Genomic DNA, 26,944 nt, shown 5'->3' with positions numbered 1-26,944 from the left:
AATAATACAGGAGCTTCAACAACATTCTTTTTTCCTCTGTCATGTAAGTGTCTGGAGGCAGATGGTTCAGAGGTATCTGCATATGCATAAGATAATATGTATCCACATTTTTCATTGCGATGCTGAAAGTAGAAACAGACTGGAAACAAAAGTATGTGCCCTTCAAACACTATGTAAATCTTTTGTAGGAAAAAAATACCAATAGCATATTCATGCCATGGAACACTCTAATAACCATTAAAAAGTACATTAGAGAAAGTTCTCTGAGACACACAACTTAAAATAATAAACATTAAAAATACATTTATTTTTTTCAGAATGTAAAATAATTTGCACATTTTATACAATTTGGTAGATTTGAGAGAGATATATATATAAGAAAATAAAAATCATCCATAAATCAGCATCCATGGTCACTATATTCCACTGTGTATCCAATAATATTTTTGTAACTTCAAAACAAAATGGCAGCATAGCACATATTTTGTTCTGTAGCATATATTTTTCATTTGACATTGTATTTTGAGCATTTTCCAATGCTATTAAATAGTTGAAAAACACAGTTATTAATATCTTTATAGTGTTTCTTCATATGGACATATTTAATTAACATATTTAGTTAACATAGTTAACCATTCCCCTGTTACTGGATGTTTGAACTGTTAGATTTTTCCCAAATTCCCACTCCTATAAATAACAACACTGTAATTTACATAAATATTGTTCCCTTCTAAGTTCCCTGTCCTCCGTTTCATGAACTACACATTTCCACTCCTGATCATTCCTTTATTTTCTTCCCAGCGAACACAGAAAAAAGAAGGGTTAAGAAGAAATATTTCTCCTTTAGTTCTCATAGTTTCTACAAGCTGGGGGTCTTCAGTGGCTGTTAAGTGACCTTCTTCCTTAGAACAGACAGTTGTGGGAAGACATGGTCTGATGTTGGGCTGCATTTCCCTTCAGCCCACAGTTCCAAAGGTCTGCTTCCCTGGGCTTCTGTTACCCTACAGGTCCAAACCTGCCCCCGTCTTGGGGAAATGCTTACCTGCCCCCATCTCTGGGAAATGCTTACCTGAGCCACGCTGAGAGTTCTGCACTGTGCTTACATCATCTACCTACCTGAATAAGGCCAGCTGTAAACCTCCCCAACCATTTTGATTTTTAGTCTAATTTGATCCAGGCAACAAACTCAGAGTAAATGTTTATCCCAAGAAACACTGGAAAGTGCCTTTGCGGGAGGGAAAAAAGATCAATTTTATTTTCCTAAACTTCAGCTGGGGTTTTGAGTCCTCTCTTTTTGGTTTCCAGTATCAGTACATGTCTAGCGTGTATTCTTTTTCCCCACATGTTAAACCAGTGAGGACTTTTCAAATCAGTGTTCAGTTTTAGATCACGGGATTTGGTCGCTCTTCATTTCTGTTGTAATGTGGTGGCTTTCCCCCTTTTCAGGATTAAACATCACAACTATTGTTATTCTACTGGTGCTCTTCTTCGTGCTGGCTGCTGGAGTGGCAATCTTTGCAGTCCTTAGAAAGTATGTGACTTCACATTTAAAATTTTTATTCTAATTATGTCAACAATTACAAAAGTTTACTGCTCTTCATATGTTCATGTGTAGAAAGCAGCATCACTTCTTCCAAGATAAAATGTTAATTTATACTTTTAAAACAAGTTGGAGAGAGGGAGAAAGTATCAAGTATTATTTCATGAGTAGTACCTATCATTTAGAAATATTTTCAGTGGGATTTTTTTGTTTTAATAGGAAGAAGAAGAAAGGAAATCCTTATGGATCATCTAAGACTCAGAAAACAGGTTGGTTGAAAAAACTATTACAGTTTTATTCTGTCTTTGAGGACATGAAAACCCACACACACGGTTAAAGAAATAAGATTTAATAGCTTTAAGTTAGCAAATCTAACAGGAAAGAATATATTGTATCCTATCTCTTAATTCAGAATCTTCATAGCCAGTTTACTTTTACCTTTGTATCCCATCATTTGTCAAAAATTTTTTTTTGGCAACTGGAGTTTGAGTCACCACACTGCCTGTCATCAAGGAGAAGACAGCACCCCCAGTACCTCCAGGCCTTGCGTTTCTCATTCTGGGAAATCGGGGGAAGGATTGGGTCTCGCAGGTTTCAGAGACTCCTTAGGACACGGGATGCCCTGCAGTGAATCAGCTGTGGTCCAGAGAGAGGGCAGCAGGCAGGACCCCTGAGAATCTCAAGGCCACCTTAGGGTGCCACCTTCAAAGGCTCTGAACCGCAAGCTGTGTGGACTCTTCAAGGTCACAAGTGCCCTGTCAGCTCAGATTAGGCAAGTTCATGCCCGGGTGGTCTAAACTGGGGATAATCTGGGGGCTGATGGGTACACAGTGCATTTTACAGGCACGGTGGAAAGTGTGGTTTGGGTGGTGTGTGCTGCTGTTGTAGTGACCTCAGCATGCTGTTTCTACCACACACCTGGAGAGTGTGGTTGTGCATGTGCCACAGTCAGCTGGCAAAAGGCAGCCTGACCTCTGACTTTAGGAGGAACCTATTGTGGAGTAACCGTGTTATAATCCTGAGATATTTGTTTCGTGTTATCTTTATTCCAGACTGTTGGAAGCAGATCAAGTATCCCTTTGCCAGGCATCAGTCAGCTGAGTTTACCATCAGCTACAGTAATGAAAAGGAGATGACACAAAAGTTGGATCTCATCACCAGTGATATAGCAGGTAGGTACCAAGTCTCTGTGACCCTGCTATAAGGTGCTGCTTATGGGAGAGGGGAGGCCAGGAAGAGAAGCACAACTAAAATCTTTTGTTTAGACAGGATCTGGTAAATCAGTAACGTATGACATTTTCTCTCTGTGCTCTATAAAGAGTCACAAACTAACACTGAAATATTTCCCCGAAGCCCCATTTAGCCTAGACTCTTACACCTGCAGGGCCTCTGACACCCAGAGCGATGGTCCTGAAGTACCACTGAAATTTGGATGCCCTTACTTAATCTATTTTTGTTACTAAGGTTTTGATTAAGGCACTAGGAAAGAGGGACTAGAAAGATGAATTCAGCATAGCTCCTGCCCTGAAGAAAGAGGAAGAAGATGAGGCAATCTGTTAGAATGGCCTCAGGGTTTTGACAAGCCATTGTGGAGTCACTGGATTTATGAAGAAGGATCTATTGTTTGGTTTTTCAAAATGTCTAATCCATCAAGGACCAATAGTTTTATAAAATACAGTATAAATAGTAAGTGAAATTTTAAAAAGAAATTGAAAAAATTGTTTTAATTTTTAAAAAACTTTTTGGCCATGCCCTATGGCACATGGGATCTTCTTTCCCTTACCAGGGATTGAACCCCTGCATTGGAAATGCAGAGTCTTAATCACTGGGTCACCAGGAAAGTCCCACAACAATCATTTACTAACCCATATGCTCCAGGAACTCCTTTTCTAAGTGGCTTCCATCTGTGCATCCCATTTTTCAGGGCTTAACAGCTGGGAAGCATCCTCTTTCCTCTTACCCTACTTACATTGTTGGTGACCAATTCTTCTGATGGTGGTGGTTTAGTCGCTAAGTCATGTCCGACTCTTGTGATCCCATGGACTGTAGCCTGTCAGGCTCCTCTGTCCATGGGATTCTCCAGGTGAGAATATAGGAGTGGGTTGCCAGTTCTTTCTCCAGGGGATCTTCCTGACCCAGGAATCGAACCCAGCTCTCCTGCATTGCAGGCAGATTCTTTACCAACTGAGCTATGAAGGAGGCCGTATTCTTCTGATACCTGTCCCCAAAGTGTGGTCCTTCCAAAGCTGCTGCTAGTCCCCTAATTGATGACTTTTTGGGTTTCATTTCTCTTTTTACTTTTATCTTTCCCTCTTCTGTCTCCTTCCAGGGTTACCTCTAGTTGCCAGTCACTTATTTAGAATCTCCATAGGTTTCTACACAATTAAGCCAAACTCCCTGGCAGGGCACTCACTGCCCACCACGATCTAGGGTATAGGTAACAACTCGCACCTGGGGCATGTGTTTGCATTCTTGCCCCACTAGCTGCTACCTGTGTGATCCTGGAAGAATTACTTAAATTTCTCTCTGCTTCAGTTTTCCGTTTGTAAAAGTACTATGAGGAAAGTGAAGTCGCTCAGTTGTGTCCGACTCTTTGCGACCCGTGGACTGTAGCCCACCAAGCTCCTCCGTCCATGGGATTCTCCAGACAAGACTACTGGAGTGGGTTGCCATTTTTTTCCAGAGGATTTAACTAATTGATATATTAATGTTATAGAATAGTGCCTGGCGCCAAGAAAGGACTCAGTAAACGTGAGCTCTATGATTATCATTGTTGTTGTTTAGTCGCTCAGTTGTGTGCTCTTTCTCACCTCATGGACTGTGGCCAGGCTCCTCTGTCCGTGGGATTCTCCAGGCATTACTGGAGTGTGTAGCCATTCCCTTCTCCAGGGGATCTTCCTGACCCAGGGATCCAACCCGCGTCTCTTACGTCTCCTGCATTGGCAGGCAGGTTTTTTACCACGAGCGCCACCTGGGAAGCCCATGATCACCATTACCAGTTGTCATTAACTCCCAACCTATCACTCTGGTCTTTGCTTTCTATTAAATTTCTCCACATCTCCTATACTCTGGTCACACCACTCTTTGTTCATGGTTGTTTAATAGGTTGTTCAATCACTTTTCCCTTTCCTGACAGTATTATTTTCAATTCCAAAATTTAGCCTTTCAAAAGCCAGTTTAAGCGCTCCATGAAGATGTTCCCTCATACCCCTAGGTGTGGTTAGAGGTAATCTCCGCCTCTCGAAGTGTGGTATCTGTGCTGCTTACATCCCTGTCTTTTTCTTCCGCCGGGTACACGTCAGGCACTGGGCAGAGCACTCCCTCTGCGGACAGCCGGGGTGTGGCTGGAGTACCAAAGTCTACTCTTTGGGTTTCAGATTACCAGCAGCCTCTCATGATTGGCACCGAGACGGTCACCAGGAAGGGCTCCACCTTCCGGCCGATGGACACCGAGGCGGACGCGGCGGGGCCGGGTACCGAGGCCGGCGGCCACTACGACTGCCCCCTGCCGGCCGGCCGCCACGAGTATGCGCTGCCCTTGACCAATCCCGAGCCCGAGTACGCCACGCCCATCGTGGAGCGGCACCTGGCCCGCGCGCACACCTTCTCGGCGCGCAGCGGCTACCGCGTCCCGGGGCCCCGGCCGGCGCACAAGCACTCCCTCTCCTCTGGTGCCTTCTCCCCAGCTGCCGGCTACCAGCGGCCGCCGAGCCCCACGCCGGCGGAGCCGGGCTACGACCAGCCCAAGGGCGGCGGCTTAGCCGCAGGGTGCGCCCCTCCCGACCATCCGAAGCCCCAGGTCAGCCCCGCGAGCAGCGCTGCCTACTTGGCCCCCCGAGACTGCCTCAGACCCCTCAACCCGACGGCCATGACCGCTCTTCTGTGAACACACACACTGTGAACCAAACTGCTGCTGCGGTACTGAGCGCCAGGCTGCGCGCCGCCCTGGAAGCCGATGCGCTCGGGAGAGTGTGCGTGTGAGTGTGGTGTGTGCGCGTGCGTGTGTGCGCAGTGGACCAGGATCCTGCGGGGAGCGCCCCCTCCACACTGTTTACAGAATTGTGCAGCTGGTTTTGTTTTGACTCTGAGGGCCAGTGTCTGTTGGGTTTTGTGGGCTCGAAAAATGAACATTTTCGGATGGCGTTTTCATTTCTCTAACTGTGATACTGAGCTGCTTCGATGTAAAAATGTGCAATCTGTACAGAGTTGTATTTAACAAGAATTAAAGTAACTTAAGTTTGCTTTAGCAGATTTTCGTTCTGCAGGGAGGTTAAGTGGGAGAATGCAGCTGTTGCAAAAACATATAATAGTTATGTTCACTTTTTAAATATATTTTATCTGATACCGTGTTAGCAGCAGGTCTGTTTAAACTTAATCTTGTTGTTGTTATGGCTCATTTCCTTTCCTTTGATATGGAAAACTGAAAGCATTGTTAACATTCTTCTCCTGGAAGGAATGAAATTACTTGAAACAAGAAAAGCACACCAGGGTGGTTGTTTGCAATTACTATCAGTAGGTTAAAAAGAACAGACAAAATACAGGCACCTCGGCAGCTGCCGATTCCTTAGGCCCCACTTCAGGTGGGCATGCGCAGTGGCCTGTCAAGGGGTGCAAGGACCAGGTCTCTGTGGCCTGCAGGGGACCTCCCTTCCCTCAGCCTGCAGGACTTGGCCCTCTGAGCAGCTGGCCTTCCTGACACGTAGCTTCTTGTTCACCTCGGGCCTGGCAGATAACTCGCTTTCACATGCAAATCTGCCTTTTCAAACTGTCTGCAAAGCCAAATGCCCAGACTTAGAGCAACCAAAACTGCTCTCTCAACAGACAGAGTGAAGGTGGCACAGCAATTACGCTCTAAATTACTGTGTCAGATGGTTTTGTACCTCAGATGAAAAATATTGCTGAGGTCAGACGCCCACACTTTTCATGACTCTCGGAAACAGCACATTGTACTATTTGAAACACAAAAAAGTTATTTGAAGTGTGTTCTTGTTAAAGTGACTGAAGGCAAATCTACATAGGGCTTTTTCTACTGAGATGGCTGGAAAGCGCTAATTTTGTAAGAAAAAATTTTCCCTTAAGTAGGTGTCTATAATTCCAGATTGGCCCTGACTTCAGCTGTACCTCGCTGTCCGGTGGTTTATCTGAGTTTGCTTTGTAAGTTCACTGTGGGCGGGGGACGGGGGCAGGGTGCGAATTTAACCTCTTTTGTCAAAGAGGAAAGTGTATGTTTTTGTTTTAATGGAAAATGTGGACCAAAAAATTCTTTCCCTAAAAATGTATAATACTAGTTGTATGACACTTTCTGTGATTCTGAGGTGCTGGAAGGTCACAGCAGACTATCTGTGGTTACTATGGAGGACAAACCATTTACCTTGTGAGTTTACATGGTTTTCTACGCATACTAATTGTAATAAACTATGCCAAACCAATGTACATACCCGTCTCTCATTGGTATCCTGCTTGCTGGCCTACTGAAGGCACTGGAGGCTCAGCCTCCAGACAAGGGCAAGCGGTACAATGGGAAGAGCAGACGTGGCTTCCTCTGGTTGGTCCTAAGTTGGAAATAGGGACAGAAATGAGGGAAGCCGTCAGTTATTAATAAAGTCCTAGCGCTCTGGGGTCAGTTTCAGGCATTTTAATTTGGCTTCCTTCATTGTTTCCAGAAGTAGTGGTCCAACTTCCTACAAGCCTGACTTACAGCAGGCTGGCCTCTCTACTGGCTACTATGGATAATGAGTTGGTTTCCTATGCTTATTGCTGTAGGCAGCCAGCCAGAGTTCTGTTTTATTTATGGTCTGCCCATGACCCATCTGTATATCCAGTTTGTCATTGCCTAACCCTGAGCCTCAGTTTCCTCATGCATAAAAACGATATGAGTGTGCCTTCCTCCAAGGCTCACAGATAAGAACTGTGACATTTGGGCTACATGTATTTTTAACATTAAAATACTAGTCAAAAAACCCCACACTTCTCTATGGTGGGGCAGTGTCCATCTATCCCATTTCTTTCCCGTATATATGATCCAATCATGACAGAAAGAGCAAGGACAGGACTTTGTTTTGGAACACCACTTCCTCAGGATGGCCTCACTGCGTAGCCCAGGATGGTCAGTGGAAAAGTCTGTCTGATACACCCAGCACAGCCAAGCCTAAACTACAGGATAAGGGCAGGAAAATACTATGCTTTTCTTTTCCGTTTTGCAAAATTAGCACCTATGATAAGGCAACTGTCTGTTTTTTTTTTCTATGTTATCAAATCCTACTGGGAGGCAAAGATTGCAGTCTGTCACTTCTTACAATTGTGGCAGAAAGATATCTGCTTAGACAAGACTGCCATCCACAGAGGTTGCTGACGCTGCTCTGGCTTCTATTACTATGATTTACATGTGCACTAACTCATATTTATAATCAGCCTAGAAAACATCTAGAAAGGATGCTAGAAATTTCTCTTGTTTGTTTTGCACTGCTTTAGATTCTTAGCAGAAACTGAAATCATATTTATCACAATGAATAGCCTTTCACAAAAACATCATCACAAGGCCTTTCATATATACATCAATTTAGCAATCCAAGTGTAGCCACCAGCTTGGCCTCATTATTCTCAAAATGCTTCTCGCATTTGTTTACGCACCAACTATTTATTAAGGTTCTGAGAGCCACACTCACCCTGTACTTCCTTGAGAGAAAGCACAAGCTTGGGCTCTCACCAGGACCTGGGAGAAGCTGAGTCCCACTGATGAGAAGCTAGGGTTGAATGAGTCCTCCTAGCGGTCTCTGCCCCCAAACCCAGCCCATCCAGTCACCTAGTAGTGCCCTTCTCCAAGCCACACTGCTGTGTTCATGGCCCGCTACTGATCTTTCACTTCCAACTATGGTTCTCTCACCCAGCCTCTCCCTGCTCTGGGAATAAACTCCCCTAGAGGTTTTCACTCTGCTTTTGGTATTCTGCAATTTTACCACTTGGGGTTGCTATAAATTCATTTGTATTCACTTGGGGCTTCCAGAATCTCAGGATTCATCTTTATGAACTATGAAAAAGTCTCAGCCTCCCTTTTCCAATACTACTTGCCTCTGCTGTTTTCTTTATTCACTCCTGGGATTCCTGTGGAGGCTCACTGGGCCTTCTCATTCCATCATGTCTCTTCTTCCCTCTTATTTTCTCTTTATTGTTCTTGTTGCATTCCAGGTAAATTCCTGAAAGACAATATAGCATAGTGGTTGAGTGCATGATGGGCAAGGAACCAGAACTTCTCTGCACCTGTTTCCTTGCTTGTTACCTGGGGAAAAAATACACTCTCCCCCTACCTATAGCTGTTGTATTAAATGAAGCTTTCAGAGCACTGTCTGACCCACATGCTGCTGCTGCTGCTGCTAAGTCGCTTCAGTCATGTCTGACTCTGTGCGACCCCATGGATGGCAGCCCACCAGGCTCCCCTGTCCCTGGGATTCTCCAAGCAAGAACACTGGAGTGGGTTGCCATTTCCTTTTCCAATGCATGAAAGTGTAAAGGGAAAGGGAAGTCGCTCAGTCGTGTCCAACTCCAGGGACCCCATGGACTGCAGCCTACCAGGCTCCTCCATCCATGGGATTTTCCAGGCAAGAATACTGGAGTGGGGTGCCATTGCCTTCTCCCTGACCCACATGAAGCACTGTATAAGATTACATATTATACTCCAGTTTACTAATTTCCAGTTTTGCTATCTGCTATTTAATCATTGAGGTTTTAATGTCAATTAAAATTTCTGGAGGGTCTACTGATTCTTTTTCAAGTCTTCCCTTTTCTACAGTGTCTTGGTAATTTCTTTGGCTTTGATTCCTTCTTTTAATCATGTGAAACCTATTCATCTTACATTCTTTTTTATTTTGTTATCTTCATCTCATTGAGAGTAAGACCCACAAAGTCTGTGTAGTGATTTTATAAGGCTCCGTCAACACTGCCCAATGAAACTTTTGCAAGAACGGAAATATTCTCTGAGCTGCTCAGTAGGGTAACTACCAGAGTCACATGTGGCTGGAGTGAATGAAGAAAAATCTTTTTAATCTTGTTGACTTTTCATTTATTTAAATGTAGAAGCCAGATGTGACTACTGTTGGACAGGACACCCCGCATCGGGCTGTCACCTGTCTGACGTCATCCCCCACCTTGTTCACCCCAGGCCAGCCATGTGGAGCCCCTGGCTGTCGCCCACCCATGCCAGGGACGTATTCTGCACTTGCTGTTCTCTCCCTGGAAACCTCTTCCCCTGGACCGCGGCACAGTTTGTTCTCTCAGCCCCATCGAGTCTGTACTCCAGCGAAAGCCCCTTATCATCTTCCTGTCCTTGTCAGAAAACTGCACATCGCTCCCCTAACACGTTTTCTATCTCCTTTCCTGCTTCACTTTTCTCCTTGACGTGTGTCACTGTCTAATCCAGCACAGTTTTATTTTCTTGCTTATTATCTGACTCTCCCACTAGATCACATCCAATGAAGGAAATGACTTTTGTCTCTTTTGTTCCCCACGTATATTCCCAGCACTCAGAACAGTTTTCAAGGAGGATTGGCCCAGTGACTGAAGAAGTTCCGGAGGCTCTGTCCTGATTGTCGTTTCTACCAGAGGACTCTTGTTTGTGATAGTTTGTGTGGTTTCAGACTGCTGTCTGTGAGTCATCCCTCAGCAGGGTTTTTTCTTCCTGGTGAAAACTTTGTGGTAATGTCTTTCTGAGGGGTTTTTGAATTCGTATCTGTTAGGTACACCAGGTAGGGTTGCCAGATAAAATAAAGGATACCCCGTTAAGTCTGAATTTCAGATAAACAAGTAATTTTTTAGTTTAAGTATGTTCTGTGCAATGGGACAGATTTATACTAAAAAGTTATTCACATCCTATAATATGGATTTGTTAAATCTGGCAACTCTAGTACCAGGAGTACCAGCCACCTTGCACCAGTTTTTAACTTTTGGATTTAACTTTTCAAAAACTGTGCAATACACACCTTCCTCCTGATTCCCACTTCCCCATCCACTCTCTCCTTCAGCCCCATGCAAAGCTCTCTTCCTTTATGACTCAGCTGGCTAGCTCTACCAGCTTTTCTTCTCCATGTGTCACCTAATGTCTTCCAAGCTGTTTCCCCCATTCACTGGGGACATCAGCTAGCTCAGTTCTTCTCCAATCTTTCTCTATAATCATGTGGAAAAGTTCAGTGTCAACATGGTAACTTTTATGATTTTTTTGACATCTACTCTCGAAACCTGTAGTTCATTCAAACCACCTCCATATATGTCCACACTTGTTATCAGCAAGAACTCCAGCTCTGAAATCTTAGTAATTTTATCTCTGCTCAAAACCTCCTGTTCTCTTGATTCCTTAGCTTTCATCCTAGGATTCACTGATCTAAAGAAGAGATTTAAAATTTATTTAATGCCTAGATACCATCACTTTCCTCTGGCTGTTAAACTTTTTCAGTTTTCTTTTCTTCCCCATCTATCACTTAAACTATTTTGTCTGAGCATCTTCACTCCATCCATGGTCTTTCCAGGACTGACAACCTTAAGGCCCCAACGACAGAACTCCCCTTCAGGATGCCATCTTCCCATCTCCATCAGAGCAGCAGAACAAGGCATAACTGTTCAATGGAGCCTCTCAAGATAATCCCAGTTACCTCAGGCTCATTATTCCCTACCCCTTTACATGTCTTGGATCCACTTCTTTTCTCATCTTTTTTTGCCACTCTGCACAACTTCCCTCTAGAGATCTTGCCACATCTTTCATTTAGGCAAGAAATTAAAATCAGATCCGACAACTCCTTGTCCATCCTCTCCCCGCAAAACTGCATCTACTCCAGTCCTTTCCTCCTGTGCTGATGGAAAAAATATTTGAAACCTTCACACACCAGTTTCTCCCTCATTTCAGATTTTGCTTCAATTATTTCCATTTCCTTTATCTTTAATTTCTGTTTCTGAACTGATATCTTCCTCTTGACCTATAAATGTGTTCAAATCTCTCACAAGTATAAAAGGATTCTCCCTTAATATCCTAAGTCCTTCTAGTAAACAGTGACCTAAGCCTAGAATTTTCATGTGCCTTATCTCCCATTCATTCTTTTTTCCAGTGAAATTTTTATTTTCTATAATAGCCCTTTCCACTGTTTCAAGTCTTCTTTTATATTCTTTAAGGGCATTTAAAAAAGATCTTAATGACCCAGATAACCATGATGGTGTGATCACTCACCTAGAGCCAGACATCCTGTAATGCAAAGTCAAGTGGGCCTTAGGAAGCATCTCTATGAACAAAGCTAGCGGAGGTGATGGAATTCCAGTTGAGCTATTTCAAATCCTCAAAGATGATGCTATTAAAGTGCTGCACTCAATATGCCAGCAAACCTGAGAAACTCAGCAGTGGGCACAGGACTGGAAAATTTCAGTTTTCATTCCAATTCCAAAGAAAGGCAATGCCAAAGAATGCTCAAACTACTGCACAATTGCACTCATCTCACACACCAGCAAAGTAATGCTCAAAATTCTCCAAGCAAGGCTTCAACAGTACCTCAACCAAGAACTTCCAGATGTTCAAGCTGGATTTAGAAAAGGCAGATGAACCAGAGATCAAATTGCCAACACTGGATGGATCATTAAAAAAGCAAGAGAGTTCCAGAAAAACATCTATTTCTTATTTATTGATTATGCCAAAGCCTTTGACTGTGTGGATCACAACAAACTGGAAAATTCTTCACCTGACCACCTTATGTGCCTCCTGAGAAATCTGTATGAAGGTTAAGAAGCAACAGTTAGAACTGGACATGGAACAACAGACTGTTTCCAAATTGGGAAAGGAGTACATCAAGGCTGTATATTGTCACCCCGCTTACTTAACTTATATGCAGAGTACATCATGAAAAATGCCAGGCTGGATGAAGCACAAACTGGAATCAAGACTGCCAGGAGAAATATCAACCACCTCAGATATGCAGATAACACCACCCTTATGGCAGAAAGCGAAGAGGAACTAAAGAGCCTCTTGATGAAGGTGAAAGAGGAGAGTGAAAAGCACTGGCTTAAAACTCAACATTCAAAAAACAAAGATCATAGCATCCATACCATCACTTCATGGTAAACAGATGGGGAAACAATGGAAATAGTAGCAGACTATTTTCTTGGGCTCCAAGATCACTGCAGATGGTGACTGCAGCCATGAAATTAAAAGACGCTTGCTCCTTGCAAGAAAAGCTATGATCAACCTTATTAAACACAGACAGCATATTAAAAAGCAGACATTACTTTGCCAACAAAGGTCCATCTAGTCAAAGCTATGGTTTTTCCAGTAGTCATGTATGGATGTGAGAGTTGGACGATAAAGAAAGCTGAGCACCAAAGAATTGATGCTTTTGAACTGTGGTGTTGGAGAAGACTCTTGAGAGTCCCTTGGACAGCAAGGAGATCCAACCAGTTCATCCTAAAGAGAATCCTGAATATTCAGTCCTGAATATTCACTGGAAGGACTGATGCTTTAGCTGACTTTGGCCACCTGATTTGAAGAACTGACTCACTGGAAAAGACCCTGATGCTGGGAAAGATTGAAGGCGGGAGAAGGGGACGACAGAGAATGAGACGGTTGGATGGCATCACCGACTCAATGGACATGCGTTTGAACAAGCTCTAGAAGTTGGTGATGAACAGGAAAGCCTGAAGTGCTGAAGTCCATGAGGTCGCAGAGTCAGGCATGACTGAGCGACTGAACTGAACTGAAGTAAGGGCATTTTAAATAGTTTTCATATAAGTACTTCACATTTTTGGTTTAATTTATGCTTAGGTATTTTTTGTTGTTGTTACTGTAAATGGTCCCACATCCCTCCTTTTACATATCAAGAATCAATAAGGCCCTTGTGGAGAAAAGCATAATTCTGTTCTAGTTGTATGACCAAAAAAATATCATTCTACATCTCTCTGATACCATTTCCTTATTTCCAAATGGAGATCATAATAGTGTATACCTCATGGAGTGTAGTGAATATCGTAAGAGTTAATACATGTAAAACCTTTAGAACTGTGCCTTGCCCCATGACAAGCACTATGCTGGTATTAGCAGTTACAGAGATATATTTTAATATGGAATTAATTTTTTGTCCAGATCGATTTGTTTATATACTGCTCCTTTACTAAATTCCTTATTTCTAGTAGTTTTTGTTGACTTAGTTTTTTGGAAATGTGTTCATAATGCATGCAGATAGTGCTGGTGCAACCTCCTTTATTTACAGTCCTTCCCAGGTGGCTCAGTGGTAAAGAATCCGCCTGCCAATGTAGGAGACATGGGTCTGATCCCTGGGTTAGGAAGATCCCCTGAAGAAGGAAATGGCAACCTGCTCCAGTATTCTTGACCGGAAAATCCCATGGACAGAGGAGCCTGAAGGGCTATAGTCCATGGGGTAACAAAAGAGTTGGACATGACTTAGCGACTAAAATAATAACAGTAACAAGAAGAAATATCCCCCTACTAAGCATGATGCTGGCTTTGGGGCATAGGTTATGTTGGGCTGTATGTTATTATGCTATGTTCCATTTTCCCCCTCACCAAGGAATGGGTGTTGAATTTTGACCAATGCCTTTTCAGCATCCTCTCTAGGATCCCTCTCTGCTGCTGTTGCTGCTGCTGCTAAGTTGCTTCAGTCATGTCTGACTCTGTGCAACCCCATAGACGGCAGCCCACCAGGCTCCCCCGTCCCTGGGATTCTCCAGGCAAGAACACTGGAGTGGGTTGCCATTTCCTTCTCCAATGCATGAAAGTGAAAAGTGAAAGTGAAGTCGCTCAGTCGTGTCTGACTCTTAGTGACCCCATGGACTGCAGCCTACCAGGCTCCTCCGTCCATGGGATTTTCTAGGCAAAAGTACTGGAGTGGGGTGCCATTGCCTTCTCTGAGGATCCCTCTCTAGACTCAGCCAAATGATTTACTTGATGCCCTAACACATGTGGTCATGGTGTATGAGTCTATCAAAGTGCTGCTGAAATCACAGTGATAATATTTTACTTAGAATTTTTGCATTAATACTTTTTTCAAGATAGCCCTTTCATTTTTCTTTGTGTCAGAGCTTTCTCCTGTTTTTTTTTTTTTTTTTAGCTAGACAAAAAGAATTTAGAAGTCTTCTTTTCTTTCTAGGTTGTTCTCTTGCTAGGCATTAGAATTATCTGCCCTTTAAAGGTTTAATAGTGTTGCCCTATGAAACCATGTATGGGGGTAATTTGTTGGGGTTGGTAGCAATCTGATGATTTTTTTCTATTTCTACTCCTATGGATATCTGTTTAGATTTTAAAACTTCAGTTTTGGTAAATTATATTCTTTTAGAAAAGCTGCCAAAGTTATTCATATGGAATTGAACAAACAGTCTTTCATTCTCCTTTTAGTTCCCTCTCTTTTTATGGCTATTTCTCCTTTATTTCTTATACTAAACATTTGCCTTTAGTCCTCTCTTTTCCGTGGTTAGTATGGCCAGCACATTGTCTTTTGCCCCTGAAAAATCAGGTTGTTTTTTGTTGTTGTTCTACTTGTTTTCTGCTTTCAGAAGCTGATAATCTATTTTTTGCAGCTGTAAGCAAAGGCAAAATCCCCTTAACTATGGTGAGGATGACAACAGATAGGCACCCAGTGACAATGACTCCTTCCCTGGATGTCACAAACACTACTTACTAAAGCATATGGGGACCATACGCACACGCAGAGATTATCTGTGTGTCAAGGGAGGGAGGATGCTACAGTCTTAAGGATTCAGAAATCTGCTTATAACTTTAGGGGGTTCCTGCATTCAACAGTCATTCAAATACAAAAAAAGTATTTCTATTGAAACTCAAATCCAGCTCATTTTTTTCCAACCATCATTGTTAAAAATCAACGTAGAATCAATCATAGGTTCCATTAATCCTTGCACCATTTAAGAAAAATAAAAATAACTGTTGGGAGAGCAAGACTGAAAAATTGGTAATTTCATCTGTATTTCCTTTTATGGCCTATTAAAGATGAATCAAGACAGGGATTTGAGTCCTGCTTTTGACACTTATACTATCCATATGACTCTGGGAAGTAATATCTTTCCTAGTGCTCAGTATGTTCATTCTCATAATAAAGAGTATTTTATTTGATAATCCTCATAAAGCCTTCCAGCTCTAACAATAGGTCAAAGTAGAATATCCCATTTGGAATCTTCTGCCCCCTGCTGGCATTTTATCAAACTTCAGATTTTACCTTTCCAACACACAGAATCTAAGTTTTAGTTGTCTGTTTCACATATTGTGTATCTAATTTTCCTTCTTACAGTCTATTCATCTATCATCCTACTTAAAGGCCAGAGGTCTTTCTTTTAGAACCAAATACCCTCTTGAACTTTAAAACAATCTTGTTCCTTTTGCTGTTTAAATCTTCCTTCTCCCCTGATTTCTTTTAAAGTTTTGTTGCAATCTCCACTATTGGGATAGATTTTTGTTATTTTTTATGGTTCTATTTTTACTTTATAAAATTTGAGGCTATTTTAAATTGGTATATACAGATCAGAATTACTTTAACATTGGAATGTGAAGGACACAAAAAAGAGGAATAAACTTAACCAAGGAGTCAAAAGACCTGAAAGCAGAAAACTATAAAACAGTGATAAAGGAAACTGAAGATGATTCAAAGAAATGGGAGGATATCCCATGCTCTTGGATTGTAAGAATTAATATTGTTAAAACAGCTATACTATACAAATTTAATGTGATCCCTATCAAAACACCCATGACATTTCTCACAGAACTAGAATAAATAATAGTAAAACTTATATGGAACCACAAATAACTCCAAAGTGTCAAAACGATTGTGTGGAAGAAGAACAAAGGTGGAGGCATAATCTTTCCAGACTTCAGACAGTAATACAAAGCTACAGTAATCAAAACAGCAGGTACTGGTACACAAACAGACATATAGATCAATGGAAAAGAACAGCCCAGAAATAAACTCACACACCTATGGTCAATTAATCTACAACAAAGGAAACAAGAAAATATAATGAGTAAAAGACAGTCTCTTCAGCAAGTGGTTGTTGGAAAAGTTGGACAGCCATAGGTAAATCAAGGAAATTAGAACACTTCCTCACACCACATGCAAAAATAAACTCAAAATGGTTTGCCATGACACTATAAAACTCCGAGGAGATAACAAAACATTCTCAGACATAAATTGTAGCAGTATTTTCTTAGATCAGTTTCCCAAGGCAAAAGAAATAAAAGCAAAAATAAACAAATTAAAGGCTTTTGCATAGCAAAGGAAATCATTAACAAAAGACAACATACAGAATAGGAAAAAATATCTGCAAACAATTCAACTGACAATAGTATCCAAAATAGATACAAACAGTAACCCAATATCAAAAAAAATCAAACCCAATTAAAAAATGCACAGAAACACTAAATAGACATTTCTCCAAAAAAGATAGACAATTCTCCAAAGAAGACATATGCATGGCCAAAAGGCACATGAAAAGATGCTAAACCTTGCTAATTATTAGAGATATGCAAATTAAAACCATAATGTGGTATCACTTCACACCAGTCAGAATGGCCATCATCAAAAAGTATACAAGTAATAAATACTGGAGGGAATGTGGAGAAAAGGAAACCCTCCTACACTGTTGGTGGAAATGTAAATTGGTATAGCCACTATGCAAAACGGTATGAAAGTTTCTTAAACAACTAAAAATAGAGCTACCATATGATCCAGCAACCCCACTCCTGGGCATATATCCAGAAACTATGAAAACTAATTTGAAAAGATACATGCACCCCAATATTCACAGCAGCACTATTTATAACAGCCAAGACATGGAAACAACCCTAATGCCCATCAACAACTGAATGGTTTAAGAAGATGTGGTATATGTATACAATGGAATACTGTTCCACCATAAAAAAGAATGAAATATTGCTCTTTGCCGCAACATGAATCAAACTAGAGAATATCACGCTAAGTGAAGTAAGTCAAACAAAGACAAATATTATATCATTTAATTGTGAAATCTAAAAAATAATACAAACGAATCTATACACAAAACAGAAACAGACTCAAGGACACAGAAAACAAACTTACGGTTATTACCAAAGAGGAGAGGGAAAGGGGAGGGATAAATTAAGAGTATGGAATTAACAAATACACATTACTATATATAAAATAGATAATAATGATTTACTTTATAGTGGAGGGAACTACACTCACTATCTTGTAGTAACTTAGAAAATTACCTGAAGAAAAAATATATATAACTGAATCACTTTGTTGTACACCCGAAACCAAAACAATATTGTAAACCAACTATAAACAATAAGAATATAAAGAGTTTCTCCATGCCTGATAATGCTTTTGTTCCTTTAAGTCTATTCTCTCTAAGATGAATGTAACTATCTCAGCTTGCCTTTGGAGACTATATACCCAGTTTATCTTTATCTTTTCACTTTCAAACTTTCTGTATCCTTAGGTGTGTTCCTTATAACTTTTTGTTGTTTTTCTAATTTGAATTCTTTCTCTTAATGGAGAGTTTTAGTCCTTGATCAAGGACTTTCAAAATCTAATCCCAGCAGCACTCTCTTGCTTTCTGCCAGGATACGCTAGCTAATTCTTACATTTTTGATATCTAGTCTTCTTTCCCCCTTACCAAGCCCAGCACATTTGCAGCCAGGAATTAACCCTAGTTATAGACCTGGCAGCAAAGAGAGGAGACAGGCAGTTACTCTCTGAGGAGAGGAGGGTGGGAAGAGGAGGAAAGGCGGGTAGCAGCCTCGCAGCATCTTCTAGCATAAGCTGAGGTGACTTGGTAGGAAGGGTGGGCTACTTTCCCAAGACTACAGGATGCAGTAGGGAGTGCAGAGCCAGCATCCTCAGGGGAATCCATTCAGGTGTCCCCATGGCATGTTTCAAGGTTCTAGGTTTTCCCTACCAGCATCCTGAATTTTCACAAAATAATATTGGGCTGAACATTCAAGTCCCTGAAGCTCTGTGACTATAACAATTAGAGGTTTGACCTGAATCTCGGCTTTTTCAACCTTTCCATTGCAGGAGAAAAGACCTCCTTGTGAGTTCCCCTTGTGAGCTCCTTTTGATTATCCCCTTGTGAGAATGGCCTCTGTTCATTTTGAAGGCAAACCATTCACTATCACAGTAATCCAAGTCTATGCCTCAACCAGTAATGCTGAAGAAGCTGAAGTTGAATGGTTCCATGAAGACCTACAAGACCTTCTAGAACTAACACCCAAAAAAGATGAACTTTTCATTATAGGGGACTGGAATGCAAAAGTAGGAAGTCAAGAAACACCTGGAGTAACAGACAAATTTGGCCTTGGAGTACAGAATGAAGCAGGGCAAAGACTAATAGAGTTTTGCCAAGAGAACACACTGGTCATAGCAAACACCCTCTTCCAACAACGAGAGAAGACTCTACACGTGAACATCACTAGATGGTCAACATTGAAATCAGACTGATTATATTCTTTGCATCCAAAGAGAGAAAAGCTCTATATAGTCAGCAAAAACAAGACTGCAAGCTGACTGTGGCTCAGATCATGACTGCTTATTGCCAAATTCAGACTTAAATTGAACCAGGTAGGGAAAACCACTAGACCATTCTATTCAGGTATGACCAAAATCAAATCCCTTATGACTACACAGTAGAAGTGACATATAGAGTCAAGGGATTAGATTTGATAGACAGAGTGCCTGAAGAACGATGGATGAAGGTTTGTGACATTTTACAGGAGGCAGGGATCAAGACCATCCCCAAGAAAAAGAAATGCAAAAAGGCAAAATGGCTGTCTGAGGAGGCCTTACAAATAGCTGTGAAAAGAAGAGAAGTGAAAGGCAAAGGAGAAAAGGAAAGATATACCCATTTAAATGCAGAGTTCCAAAGAATAACAAGGAAACATAAGAAAGCTTTCCTCAGTGATCAATGCAAAGAAACAGAGGAGAACAATAGAATGGGAAAGACTAAAGATCTCTTAAAGAAAATTAGAGATACCAAAGGAACTTTTCATGTAAAGATGGGCTCAATAAAGGACAGAAATGGCATGAACCTGACAGAAGCAGAAGATATTAAGAAGAGGTGGCAAGACTACACAAAAGAATTATATAAAAAAGATCTTCATGACCCAGATAATCATGATTGTGTGATCACTCACCTAGAGCCAGACATCCTGGAATGCAAAGTCAAGTGGGCCTTAGGAAATATCACTACGAAAAAGTTAGTGGAGGTAATGGAATTCCAGTTGAGATATTTCAAATCCTAAAAGATGATGCTGTGAAAGTGCTGCACTCAATATACCAGCAAATTTGGAAAACTCAGCAGTGGCCACAGGACTGGAAAAGGTCAGTTTTCATTCCAATCCCAAAGAAAGGCAATGCCAAAGAATGTTCAAATTACTGCACAATTGCACTCATCTCACATGCAAGCAAAGAAATGCTCAGAATTTTCCAAGCCAGGGTTCAACAGTACATGAACTGTGAACTTCCAGATGTTCAAGCTGGATTTAGAAAAGGCAGAGGAACCAGAGATCAAATTACCAAAATCCTCTGGATCATCAAGAAAGCAAGAAAGTTCCAGAAATACATCTACTTCTGTTTTGTGACTATGCCAAAGCCTTTGATGGTGTGGATCACGACAAACTGTGGAAAATTCTTCAAGTGAGGGGAATACCAGACCACCTGACCTGCCTCCTAAGAAATCTGTATGCAGGTCAAGAAGCAACAGTTAGAACTGGACATTGAACAACAGACTGGTTCCAAATCGGGAAAGGAGTCCATCAAGGCTGTATATTGTCACCTGGCTTATTGCACAGTACATCATGAGAAATGCTGGACTGGATGACGCACAAGCTGCAATCAAGATTGCCGGGAGAAATATCAATAACCTCAGATATGCAGATGACACCACCCTTATGGCAGAAAGTGGAGACGAACTAAAGAGCTTCTTGAAGAACGTGAAAGAGGAGGGTGAAAAAGTTGGCTTAAAACTTCCCATCACTTCATGGCAGATAGATGGGGAAACAGTGGAAATGGTGACAGACTTTTTTGCATTCCAAAATCACTGCAGATGGTGACTGCAGCCATGAAATTAAAAGATGCTTGCTCCTTGCAAGAAAAGTTATGACCAACTTAGACAGCTTATTAAAAAGCAGAGACATTACTTTGCCAACAAAGGTCCATGTAGTCAAAGCTATGGTTTCTCCAGTAGTCATGTATGGATATGAAAGTTGGAATATAAAGAAAGCTGAGCACCAAAGAATTGATGCTTTTGAACTGTGGTGTTGGAGAAGACTCTTGAGAGTCCCTTGGACAGCAAGGAGATCCAACCAGTTCATCCTAAAGGAAATCAGTCCTGAATATTCATTGGAAGGACTGATGCTGTCGCTTTTTCTGACCACCTGATTCAAAGAACTGACTCACTGGAAAAGACCCTGATGCTGGCAAAGATTGAAGGCGGGAAAAGAGATAAGATGGTTGGATGGCATCACTGACTGAATGGACATGAGTTTGAGTAAACTCTGGGAGTTGGTGATGGACAGGGAAGCCTTGCGTGCTGTAGTCCATGGGGTCGCAAAGAATCGGACACGACTGAGCGACTGAACTGAATTAAACTGAACTGTGAGCTCCCCAGGGGTCCTTTGGCTGTCATTTCAGTATTAATAGCTTGATAACAGTCTGGGGTCTCTCATTATCCTTCAGTAGGTCATCAGTACAACCTAGCAGTAACCAGCCAATTCTGCTGCTCTCGTAGACATTGTTCTTTCCATACTTATGAAATGCCTCATTGAACTTCTACAGAATTCTTCTCTATGGGGATATTTGCCTAAGTTACCACCTATGTCGAGGAGCTACTCTGTGTCCGAGGTCAGGGGCAGCGGCTGAGAGTGCCAGGCTGCGACAGCGCGGGAGCAGCCGAGTGGAGCTACCCCCACCCGAGGCCAGGGGCGGCGGCTGGGAGGAGCAACCCCATGTCCAAGGAGCAGTGGCTGCATGGGCGCCAGAGGGCCTAGAGGAGCTATTCACGTTCAAGGTCAGGAGGGGCGGCGGTGAGGAGATACCCCTCATCCAAGGTAAGAAACAGCGGCTGCGCTTTGCTGGAGCAGCCATGAAGAGATACCCCACGTCCAAGGTAAGAGAAACCAAAGTAAGACGGTAGGTGTTGCAAGAGGGCATCAGAGGGCAGACACACTGAAACCATAATCACAGAAAACTAGTCAATCTAATCATACTAGGACCACAGCCTTGTCTAACTCAATGAAACTAAGCCATGCCTTGTGGGGCCACCCAAGACGGGCGGGCATGGTGGAGAGGTCTGACAGAATGTGGTTCACTGGAGAAGGGAATGGCAAACCACTTCAATATTCTTGCCTTGAGAACCCCATGAACAGGATGAAAAGGCAAAATGATAGGATATTGAAAGAGGAACTCCCCAGGTCGGTAGGTGCCCAATATGCTACTGGGGATCAGTGGAGAAATAACTCCAGAAAGAATGAAGTGATGGAGCCAAGCAAAAACAATACCCAGTTGTGGATGTGACTGGTGAAAGAAGCAAGGTCCAATGCTGTAAAGAGCAATACTGCATAGGAACCTGGAATGTCAGGTCCATGAATCAAGGCAAATTGGAAGTGGTCAAACAAGAGATGGCAAGAGTGAACGTCGACCTTCTAGGAATCAGAGAACTAAAATGGACTGGAATGGGTGAATTTAACTCAGATGACCATTATATCTACTACTGTGGGCAGGAATCCCTCAGAAGAAATGGAGTAGCCATCATGGTCAACAAAAGAGTCCACCTTTAGAAGAAATGGAGTAGCCATCATGGTCAACAAAAGAGTCTGAAATGCAGTACTTGGATGAAATCTCAAAAATGACAGAATGATCTCTGTTCATTTCCAAGGCAAACCATTCAATATCACAGAAATCCAAGTCTATGCCCCAACCAGTAATGCTGAAGAAGCTGAAGTTGAATGGTTCTATGGAGACCTACAAGACCTTTCAGAACTAACACCCAAAAAAGATGTCCTTTTCATTATAGGGGACTGGAATGCAAAAGTAGGAAGTCAAGAAACACCTGGCGTAACAAGCAAATTTGGCCTTGGAATACGGAATGAAGCAGGGCAAAGACTAATAGAGTTTTGCCAAGAGAACACACTGGTCATAGCAAACACCCTCTTCCAACAACACAAGAGAAGACTCTATACATGGACATCACCAGATGGTCAACACAGAAATCAGATTTATTCTATTCTTTGCAGCTAAAGATGGAGAAGCTCCATACAGTCAACAAAAACAAGACCGGGAGCTGACTATGGGTCAGATCATGAACTCCTTATTGCCAAATTCAGACTGAAATTGAAGAAAGTAGGGAAAACCACTAGACCATTCAGGTATGACCTAAATCAAATCCCTTATGATTATACAGTGGAAGTGAGAAATAGATTTAAGGGACTAGATATGATAGACAGGGTGCCTGATGAACTATGGACTGCAGTTCGTGACACTGTACAGGAGACAGGGATCAAGACCATCCCCATGGAAAAGAAATGCAAAAAAGCAAAATGGCTGTCTGGGGAGGCCTTACAAATAGCTGTGAAAAGAAGAGAAGCAAAAAGCAAAGGAGAAAAGGAAAGATATAAGCATCTGAATGCAGAGTTCCAAAGAATAGCAAGAAGAGATAAGAAAGCCTTCCTCAGCGATCAATGCAAAGAAATAGAGGAAAACAACAGAATGGGAAAGACTAGAGATCTCCTCAAGAAAATTAGAGATACCAAGGGAAACATTTCATGCAAAGATGGACTCGATAAAGGACAGAAATGGTATGGACCTAACAGAAGAAGAAGATATTAAGAAGAGGTGGCAAGAATATACAGAAGAAATGTACAAAAAAGATCTTCATGACCAAGATAATCACGATGGTGTGATCACTCACCTAGAGCCAGACATCCTGGAATGTGAAGTCCAGTGGGCCTTAGAAAGCATCACTACAAACAAAGCTAGTGGAGGTGACAGAATTGCAGTTGAGCTATTTCAAATCCTGAAAGATGATGCTGTGAAAGTGCTGCACTCAATATGCCAGCAAATTTGGAAAACTCAGCAGTGGCCACAGGACTGGAAAAGGTCAGTTTTCATTCCAATCCCAAAGAAAGGCAATGCCAAAGAATGCTCAAACTACCGCACAATTGCACTCATCTCACATGCTAGTAAAGTAATGCTCAAAATTCTCCAAGCCAGGCTTCAGCAATATGTGAACCGTGAACTTCCAGATGTTCAAGCTGGCTTTAGAAAAGGCAGAGGAACCAGAGATCAAATTGCCAACATCCGCTGGATCATGGAAAAAGCAAGAGAGTTCCAGAAAAACATCCATTTCTTATTTATTGACTATGCCAAAGCCTTTGACTGTGTGGATCACAATAAACTGTGGAAAATTCTGAAAGAGATGGGAATACCAGACCACCTGACCTGCCTCTTGAGAAACCTATATGCAGGTCAGGAAGCAACAGTTAGAACTGGACATGGAACAACAGACTGGTTCCAAATAGGAAAAGGAGTACATCAAGGCTGTATATTGTCGCCCTGCTTATTTAACTTCTATGCAGAGTACATCATGAGAAATGCTGGGCTGGAAGAAGCACAAGCTGGAATCAAGATTGCCGGGAGAAATATGAATTAACTTCAGATATGCAGATGACACCACCCTTATGGCAGAAAGTGAAGAGGAACTCAAAAGCCTCTTGATGAAAGTGAAAGTGGAGAGTGAAAAAGTTGGTTTAAAGCTCAACATTCAGAAAACAAAGATCATGGCATCTGGTCCCATCACTTCATGGGAAGTAGATGGGGAAACAGTGGAAACAGTGTCAGACTTTATTTTGGGGGCTCCAAAATCACTGCAGATGGTGACTGCAGCCATGAAATTAAAAGATGCTTACTCCTTGGAAGGAAAGTTATGAACAACCTAGATAGTATATTGAAAAGCAGAGATATTACTTTGCCAACAAAGGTCTGGCTAGTCAAGGCTATGGTTTTTCCAGTGGTCATGTATGGATGTGAGAGTTGGACTGTGAAGAAAGCTGAGCGCCGAAGAATTGATGCTTTTGAACTGTGGTTTTGGAGAAGACTCTGGAGAGTCCCTTGTACTGTAAGGAGATCCAACCAGTCCATTCTGAAGGAGATCAGCCCTGGGATTTCTTTGGAGGGAATGATGCTGAAGCAGAAACTCCAGTACTTTGGCCACCTCATGCGAAGAGTTGACTCATTGGCAAAGACTCTGATGCTGGGAGGGATTGGGGGCAGGAGGAGAAGGGGATGACAGAGGATGAGATGGCTGAATGGCATCACGGACTCGATGGACGTGAGTCTGAGTGAACTCCGGGAGTTGGTGATGGACAGGGAGGCCTGGCGTGCTGCGATTCATGGGCTCGCAAGGAGTCGGACATGACTGAGCGACTGAGCTGAACTGAACTGAACCACCTATGTCTGGGGTCTCTACGAACATCCTCAGGTTAAGCAACTTGCTAGAAGTACCCACAGGACTAAGCACAGACCTGTGCTCACAACTATGATTTATTACAGAAAAAGAACACCGAGCAAAATCAGCAAAGGGAAAAGGTACATGAACAAGGTCTAGAGGAAGCCATGGAGTCACACATGAACTTAATTCCTCCAGGAAAGATGTATAATATGTATAAAATAGCGTCCACCAAGGAAATTGGCCTGAGCCTGGGCATAGGAGTCCAGGGTTTTTATTGTGCCCAGTTAAGCAGGCATTCTTTGCCTAACATGTACCAAAATGCATGATTCTCAGAAGGAAAGCAGGCATTCAACATAAATCCCATTGTCTGTACAAACACTTCACGCAGAGTAAACCACCCTTATCAATTAAGAGAATGGGGGAACACCCATGAAATCCAAACTGCTGGACGTATGTGAACCTTGCAAGCAGGCCTTTCTAAGGCTAACAGATTCAGGCCTGCTTTGACAACTCTTCTGCACACCATCTGTGACATACTTAGTAACTGACCATAACCTGGTGCCTGGGCCTATATGGACGCCACTTACCAGCCAGGTTGTCATCCTCTTCATTCTTTGGAACAGAGATGAATCAGCTCCTATTCTATTAACCGGTTTTCTTGGATCTCACTCCTGGGCTACTTGCATTAGTCTGGATCTTCCAGGAAGCAGACACGTAGACTAAGAAGGGATCAGCTATGGAACAGATTTACCAGGGGCAACACTGGTGAGGAAAAACAGTGGGGGTGCTGGGGTTGGTGGGAGGCAACCCGGCCCTGATGCAGGTAAATAAAAGAAGGAAGGTTGAGTGAAAGTGACTTAGAGACTGTAACACAATCTCAAGGGAGTATGGCAAGACCGTCAGGTAGTCTTAAAACCAAAGTGAAGGAGTCATCTCCCTGCCAGGCTCAGTCCCTGGCTGGCAAGAGGCAGAGACTGTGCGTTAAGGTGGGGATGACCAAGTGCAGCGGCTGCAGGGCCTTTGGTCCCTTATGTTCCCTCCCGCTAAAGAGATGAGAGGTGCATTCACCTGGCTGCTACAACCATGTCTGTAGCTCTCAAAATACACCTGAAAAAGATTTATCAGACAAATATTTAGCACCAACAGCACATAATAATTTGCATTAATACTTCTCAGCTAAAAAAAAAAAAGTTAATATTTCTCAGCTAAAAAAAAAAAAGTTAATTATAAAATCCCCTAATCTAGAACACTAATTAATAATGAAAACACAAATAATCTTTTTTATTTCATGAACTGAACAATATCCTATGTAGATGAATTTTGGGGAAAAGACTTTTCCAAACTGGTGAACTGGGAGCTGACACATAGCATACAGTATTAGGACTGAATCAAAGTTACTCAATGACAAAAAAATAAATAAGTATGTTTACATGTTCATAAAGTAAAAGTGTTAGTTGTTCAGTCATGTCCGACTCTTTGAGACACCATGGACTATAGCCCTCCAGGCTCCTCTGTCCATGGAATTCTGCAGGCAAGAATACTGGAGTGGGTAGCCATTCCCTTCTCTAGGGGATATTTCCAACACAGGAATCGAAGCCGTGTCTCCTACACTGCAGGCAGATTCTTTACTGTCTGAGCCACCAGGGAAGCCCCAAATGTTCATCATGCAAGTAAATTTCTGAAATATGCTTTACATTAATTAATACTTAAGAATAAAATACCATTTTTGAGTTTTTCCTCCTGACTGACCTCAAATACCCTTGACAAAGAAATAGCATTCCTACATATTTTACCCCTAGTTCTTAGGTTGACTATAAATGACCACATATAAACCTTGTGAGGAGCAAACTGAACAAAGTTTATAGATATGTCTAAAAATTATTAGACACAATTTAAGAACTTCTAAATTATATATGCTTAGATGATAGATGAACA

The 26,944-nt window shown here is 42.1% G+C and overlaps 1 protein-coding gene and 1 long non-coding RNA gene across 4 annotated transcripts in view; one reads left to right on the top strand and one right to left on the bottom strand.

Moving 5' to 3' along the window:
- Positions 1-6,969, top strand: part of DCBLD1 (discoidin, CUB and LCCL domain containing 1) — a 75,758-nt gene extending 68,789 nt beyond the window's left edge. For 2 of the 3 annotated variants that reach the window (XM_061427473.1, XM_061427472.1), the window contains exons 12-15: positions 1,447-1,531; positions 1,760-1,809; positions 2,593-2,712; positions 4,918-6,969. In XM_061427473.1, coding sequence (XP_061283457.1) covers positions 1,447-1,531; positions 1,760-1,809; positions 2,593-2,712; positions 4,918-5,426 — 764 coding nt within the window. In that variant the 3' untranslated portion in view covers positions 5,427-6,969. Of the gene's footprint in view, positions 1-1,446; positions 1,532-1,759; positions 1,810-2,592; positions 2,713-4,917 lie in introns of those variants that run through there. The other variant, XM_061427474.1, reaches the window with a different exon arrangement.
- On the bottom strand, positions 278-26,193 carry LOC133253794 (uncharacterized). Its single transcript, XR_009738435.1, has 2 exons — positions 25,597-26,193; positions 278-8,733 (listed from the first exon to the last, which is right to left on the bottom strand). It is a non-coding gene; the product is annotated as an uncharacterized LOC133253794 (long non-coding RNA).
- Positions 26,194-26,944: the final 751 nt, after the last annotated feature.

Source organism: Bos javanicus, chromosome 9, assembly GCF_032452875.1.
Source record: "Bos javanicus breed banteng chromosome 9, ARS-OSU_banteng_1.0, whole genome shotgun sequence".
Taxonomy (NCBI): Eukaryota; Metazoa; Chordata; class Mammalia; order Artiodactyla; family Bovidae; genus Bos; species Bos javanicus.
This window is presented reverse-complemented; position numbering and strand designations above follow the sequence as displayed.